Source organism: Poecile atricapillus, chromosome 21 (genome assembly GCF_030490865.1).
Source record: "Poecile atricapillus isolate bPoeAtr1 chromosome 21, bPoeAtr1.hap1, whole genome shotgun sequence".
NCBI classification, from domain to species: domain Eukaryota; kingdom Metazoa; phylum Chordata; class Aves; order Passeriformes; family Paridae; genus Poecile; species Poecile atricapillus.
In genome coordinates, this window is record NC_081269.1 from 10295016 (window position 1) to 10301015 (window position 6000).

At 60.4% G+C, this 6000-nt stretch overlaps 1 protein-coding gene across 1 annotated transcript; it reads left to right on the forward strand.

Annotated features, from left to right (window-relative positions):
* The first annotated feature begins 84 nt into the window (after positions 1 to 84).
* On the forward strand, positions 85 to 5025 carry LOC131587181 (coiled-coil domain-containing protein 183-like). The gene is made up of 13 exons (XM_058854753.1): positions 85 to 353; positions 465 to 471; positions 503 to 574; positions 1241 to 1408; positions 1529 to 1633; positions 1776 to 1883; positions 2437 to 2565; positions 2645 to 2702; positions 2779 to 2879; positions 3117 to 3391; positions 3569 to 3728; positions 3809 to 4224; positions 4621 to 5025. Exons 1-13 carry the CDS (start codon positions 85 to 87, stop codon positions 4949 to 4951), a joined length of 2199 nt encoding a protein of 732 aa, XP_058710736.1. The 3' UTR covers positions 4952 to 5025.
* The last annotated feature ends 975 nt before the right edge of the window (positions 5026 to 6000 follow it).

Genomic DNA, 6000 nt, shown 5'->3' on the forward strand with positions numbered 1-6000 from the left:
TGCACTCACAGCCCCGTGGCACCTCCCCGGGGCAGCAGGGCCTGGGCTTCTCTCCAGAGGGGTCTGGGGATGGTGGGCCCAGGGATGGAGACCCCTGGCAGCACTCGGGGCCCCAAGGCTGACCTGGGGCAGCGCAGCCAGGAGATGCGTGTCCTCGTGGCCCTGCAAGGTGCTGCCTCGGGCTGCTCGGGGACAGGGGCGTCACAGCCCCCTCGTCCCCTGCGCTGCCATGGGCTGCCTGATGTCCCCCAGAGCAAGGCAGGAAGATTTTCAGTCAGTCCTGTGAGGAAACGCTCCGTCAGAACAGGGAGCTGCTCCCCAGCCTGCAGACGGCTTTGCAGGAGGATTCCAACGTCCTGAAATTTGTCCTGAAGGTACCAGCAAGTAGCTCCTGCTGCAGCCCTGCCTGCTGCTAGCCCTGCACCCCCAGCTCCTGCAGGAGCACAAGGATGTGTCATTGCCAGGCTGACAGTGCCCATGTGTGTCCCTCCCCTGCCCACAGTACAACAAACTGCCCACCAAGGATGATTTTGGAGAGGGCCGGGAGCTCGTTGCAGCCACTGAGAGCCTGGAGGTAACAGCAGGGCTGGGAGCAGGAGCTGCTCACAGGGGCTGGGGCTCTGGGGACACTGGGAAGAGCAGTGCATGGCAGAGGGACATGGGGCCAGCACCAGGACACGGGGCTGTGTGGGGACATGGGGTGTTCACACCTGGTCCCATGGGTCCCCTTCTGCCACGGGACCCATCCACGCAGCCCCTTTGTCCCACCAGAGCTCCTGGCTGTCCCACCCCACGTGTCCCTGTCACTGCCAGTGTCCAGTCACATCCCTGGCAGAGAGAGGCTGTCCCTGCCCTTCACTGCCTGTCCCAAGGTTGTGTCCTGGTTATAAACCCGTGGAGATTGAGGCTCTGTGCCCACGGAGCTGCCTTTGCCCAGAGGCCTCTTGCAGGGACAGAGCAGTGTGGCCGCTCTGACAACATCCCCATCTGGGTCCTGATGGATTTTATTGATCCCCAGCCCTGCTCCCTGCTATGCAGAGCCCCTAAGCCCAGCCCAGCCCTGCCATCAGCAGTTCTCACCTCTGCCTTACCCCAGCCAGCCCCCAGAGCAAAGCTCTCCTGTCAAACCAGTGACAACATCCTGGAGCAGTGTCTCAGTGTCCCCAGCTCTGCCCTTTTCTGGGCAGCACCCCCTTCTCCTGCAGCATCCAGCCTGGGAAATGGTCTCGTGCCCATGCAGGTGGCCATAAAGAAGATGGAGGCCAAAGTCCACGAGCAGGTGAAGGTATGTGACATGCTGCTGCACCAGCTGAAGCAGTGGAGCCAGGCCAGGGATGAGCGCCAGAGGCGCCTGCAGGAGCTGCAGGAAGCTGAGACAGATCCTAAGTGGCAAGAGCCACAGCTGCAGGTAGCCAGGAGCCCTTCCTGGTGTGCCAACAGCCATGGGAGGCTTTAACCCAGCCCCTGCACCCCCAGCTGGGCACTGGGCATGGCACAGGTACTGTCACACACTTCGTGTCTGCCCCAGACCATTCGCCAGCTGGGCAATGACATCGAGAAGATGCTGATGAAAATCCAGAGTGGGGAGATCATGACCAAGCTGTACCTGCGGCTGCAGGAGGTCCTGAGGAGGGTGAGCTCCTCCTCACTGCTCTGCTGTCTCACCTGCTCTCCCTGCAAAGGAGCAGGGTGCCCAAGGGGCTGTGTCCCCGCTGGTCCCCTCTGTGTCCTGTCCTGGACCCCGCTGGGTGACGTGCTGTGGCTCCCTGTGCCAGGAGCTGGTGTACCTGCCTCGATACCTGGACCTGCTGTGTGGCATGACTGTGATGTACCACGAGGAGCTCACGGCCCGGAGCAGCCTCAAAGCCAACGATGCCATCAGGGTGAGATAATCTGGGCCCTTTCCTGCCCTCCAGTGCCCACAGACTGAGAGCCTTCTTCAGCAAGGGGCAAAGGAGATGGAGCTGAGGTTGCCCACAGCACCCAGAGGTTTCCATGGGTTTTCCTGGGTCTCCCTCTTGTCCCCTGGGGCTGGGGTCAGCCTGTCTGAAGTTCCAGCCATGGCAAAGGCAGTGTCCCACACCCCAGCCCACCTTGCCAAGCTTCCTTCACAGCCTGTTCGCATGGACTGGGGTCACTTTTTACACCAGGCATCAAATCACCAATCTCAAATCACAGATTCATGGAATGGTTTGTGTTAGCAGGGACCTTAAAACTCATTTCATTCCAGATTCCAGCTCCCTGCCATGGGCAGGGACACCTTCCACTCTCCCAGGCTGCACCAAGCCCTGTCCAACCTGATCTTGTGTCACCACCCTCACAGGGAAGAATTTCTTCCTTTTCTCAATCTAAACCAATACTTGAACCTAATAACCAACCTGTAGAAAGCTCCAACTGACTTTGGCAGCAGCTCCTCCCTTCTCTGTTGTGCTCCAGAAACTCATGGCCGAGGCAGGACCACAGGTCCGTGTGGAGAAGCATCTCAGGGACCAGTCCCTGGCTGAGCAGAGGAAGCACATCGAGAGCCTGCGGCGGCAGGAGGAGAGCGAAAGGCAGCAGAGGCAGGTGGGCTGGGGCTGGGGGGCTGGGACAGGGGACAGCCCGCAGTGCTGAGCCCCAGGGGTGACAGTGACTGTCCTTGCAGCAAGCTGTGTCCATGCTCTCCGCAGAGCACGACCAGAGCTCCTCGGAGGTGCTGGCAGGTGAGTGCCTGGCCCGGGACAGGCTGGGGGGATGTGGGCACAGCCATCCTGCCCTGCCCCTTCCCTGCCACCCCAGGTGCTGACATGAAGGCTGCCATGGCCAAGATGGAGCGTGAGGCCTTTGTGACCGACAAGATGGAGAAGGCAAAGGCTGCCCTGCAGTGCTCCTGCCTCTGGGTAAGGGCAAACCCATCCCTGCTGGAAGCTGGGGCTGCTGGAGCACCAGGGAGCTGCCAGCTCTCTGCTCCCCCATTCCCCGTGGAGTGAACTGCTCTCCTCTCCCTGGAGCCCCTCTGCAGCCGGGCACTGAGCTGCTCTTCTCCACGAGCAGGGACTGCAGAGCTGGGTGGAGCTGTGACCCCTCCCAGGCTCTGCTCCCAGCCCGGGCTGAGCCCTTGTGTCCCCCTTGGCCAGGACATCCCCAGCAGCATCCAGGCCCAGAGGAAATCCCTGCTCCACCTGCAGCAGCACATCGATGAGTGCAGTGAGAGGAAGAAGGAGCTGAAGAAGACGCTGCAGGAGCTGGAGTTGAAGCAGGCTAAAGTCAAGTTCAACCAGCCCGTCAGCACCACCAGGTGCTGCTGGCCTCGCACGCTTGTGCCAACCAGGCCACCACCCCTGGGGGGGACACAGGCACCCCCACCTCCTCCCCACTGCAGCCACGCGCTCCTCCTGCTCTGGGAGGGTTTGTGAGCACCCACAGCTCCCACCGGGGTCCCCAAGTGCCCCAGGTTTCTCCTTGCCTGCCATGGGAAGTGTTGCCAGCAGCATGGAGTGGGCTGCAGGTGGGGTGGGGGAACCCAGACAGCTTTTGGAGCAGCTCTGGGGTGTCCCTGCACCCCTGGGTGATGTGAGTGTGGCTCCAGGCTGCGAGAGGAGGAGCTGAGGGAGAACCTGAAGCAGGAAGAGGCCCGGCTGGAGCAGATGCGAGCCCAGATGTTGAAGAACCAGCAGCGCCTGATCGAGTTTGAGAACATCATTGACAACCTGTTCCTCCGGCTGCAGGGCATCGTCATCCCTGGCCAGGTAGCACTGGGGAGCACAGGGACACCTGCACAGCCACCAGGGCCTCGCTGTGCCTGCCAAGGTGCTCCTGTCTCCCCCAGGAGGACGCTGCTCCCGTGGTGGGGCTGGAGGAGAAGCTGCAGCACTGTGAGAAGAAGATGCAGTTCCTGAAGGAGAAGGTGGCAGCCCGGCCTGAGGACAGCACTGACGAGCGCAGCGAGGTACAGGGGACACACACAGGGCCCTCCCAGGTGGCCACCAGAGTCATCCTCCTCAGCAAGGCCACAGGGAAGGGCCACGGAGCAGCTCAGCCCAGGATGGCACTGGGCACCCATGGGGTACCTCATGTGGCACCCTTGGGTTGTGACACCCACCCACCCTCCAGCACTAAACCCAGGCTCTCTCAGACTTTTGCCAAGGTCAGGAACCTTCTGGAGAAAAGAACTGCAGGTGAAACACAGAACCTGAAGATTTCCTTCAAGGATGAAGGCGCTATGGAAGATGGTAGGAGAGCACAGTGGGGACGTGTCCCACAGACACTGTCCCAGCCCCTGCCCCCTGGGATTTTTGGGACTCCTTGTCTGTCTCCCACTGGCCCAGCAGACACCAACCATGAATTGCTTCCAGGTCTCGAGGCTGACCTTGGCTGTTCCCAAGGCTGCAGTCGTGGGTGGTGGTTTCAGGCAGGGATGTGGGAGAGCGAAGGCACGCGGTGGCATGATGAGCACCAAGCCACTGCAGGAACAAGGGGAGACGCTGTGGGGCAGGAGGGAACACCCTCATCTTCAAAATCACCTGGTTGTGAAGGAAAATCAGTGCTTGGTTCTGTGGATGCTCCTCCAAGAGGCAAAGAGCTTTTGGCAGCTCAGCACCTTTCCTGAGCAAAGCAGGAGCTGTGCCCACCACACTGCAGCTCCAGACCTTCACAGGAAGCCCCAGCGGCGCTGGAGATGAGCCACAGTGGTGGCATCAGCAGGTCCCACGGCTCACCCTGGGATGCCGGGGTGGAAAAGCCCACAAGACTCCCCCAGATCCCACGAGCCCAACAAAATGTGCCAACAAAATCCCAGGGACACGGGCACAGCAGAGCCTCCAGCCCCTCCTCTCCACTGTCCCCTCCACTCTCCCCTCCAGACACCTTGGACTTTGACGATGAGGACCATGACTACGTCCCCAGCCGGGAGGACATCAAGAAGCAGGGGCTGCAGCTGATCAGAATGAAGACCAGACGTCGCAAGAAGTAGTGGTTTCTCCACATGAGCTTTGAGGTTCCCAGGCCACCCTTTGTACCCTTTTCCCAGCAGGTTTAATAAATCTGATCTTCATTCCTCTCAGTTCCGTGCCAAGGTGGTCCTGGGTAATTTCTGTCACTCAGAACATGCTGGGGTCCATCCTGAGGGGTTCTGAGCTGGCTTTGGAAGTGGGGCTGGGCTGAGTTAGGAACAGCTTCAGCCCCTGGAGCAAAGGTGGGGCCTGCCTGGCTTTCTTCCCCTTCCCAGGCCCTCTGATGCCCCAGGAGTCGGTGATGGGGAGATGTGGGGAGCCACCCTGTGCCCTCTCCTCTGGTGCTGCAAGTAGATGGTGCTGTTTGTCCAAGAGCAGCCAGCACCGAGGGGCTCTGCTGTGCTCCTGGACACAGCCAGGACAGGGACCCCTTGTCCCCTTGTCCCCTTGCACAATCTCAGTGTCAGAGCAGCCTTTCCCTGCCCGTTCTGCTCGCTCCCTGTGCTCTGTGCTGGCATCACCAATGATATCCCCACCGAGGGGGGCTGCTGCTCCCCAGCCTCCCAGCACCGCTCCTGCTGGGTCTCCTGGAAGGAGATTATCTTCACAAAACACAGCACAACCTGAGGTTTTTCAGGGAAACTCCAGAAATAACATCACGTGTCAGTAAAGGCTTCTCATGGAGCTTCCCAGAATCCACAGCCACAGGTGGGCTCCTCTGCAAGTAAAGACCAGGCTGCAATTGCATCTCCATCTGCTCCTGTCGTGTTCTCCTGTGCCCAGCACAGCCTCACCACCCTCACAGGGAAGAGTTTCCTCCCAATATCCCTGCCAATATCTATCTCCCATCCATCCCTGCCCTCTGGCACTGGGAGCCATCCCCTGTGTCCTGTCCCTCCATCCCTTGTCCCCTGTCCCTCTCCAGCTCTCCTGGAGCCCCTTTAGATCATGGAAGGGGCTCTGAGCTCTCCTGGAGCCTTCTCCATGTGAACACCCCCAGCTCTCCCACCTGAGAAATGTGTCAAGCTCTTGCTCTGGCCTTTCTACTCTGGCTGTGGGGAACAGGGAA

What these genes read in the sequence shown, in the direction of transcription:
- LOC131587181 (XM_058854753.1), top strand. Translation starts at nt 85, where the DNA reads ATGGAGACCCCTGGCAGCACTCGGGGCCCCAAGGCTGACCTGGGGCAG. An exon ending in CTCCTGCTCTGGGAGGGTTT is followed by an intron (nt 3,392 to 3,568) that starts GTGAGCACCCAC and finishes GTGTGGCTCCAG; the next exon opens with GCTGCGAGAGGAGGAGCTGA. An exon ending in GAAGATGGTAGGAGAGCACA is followed by an intron (nt 4,225 to 4,620) that starts GTGGGGACGTGT and finishes ACCACACTGCAG; the next exon opens with CTCCAGACCTTCACAGGAAG.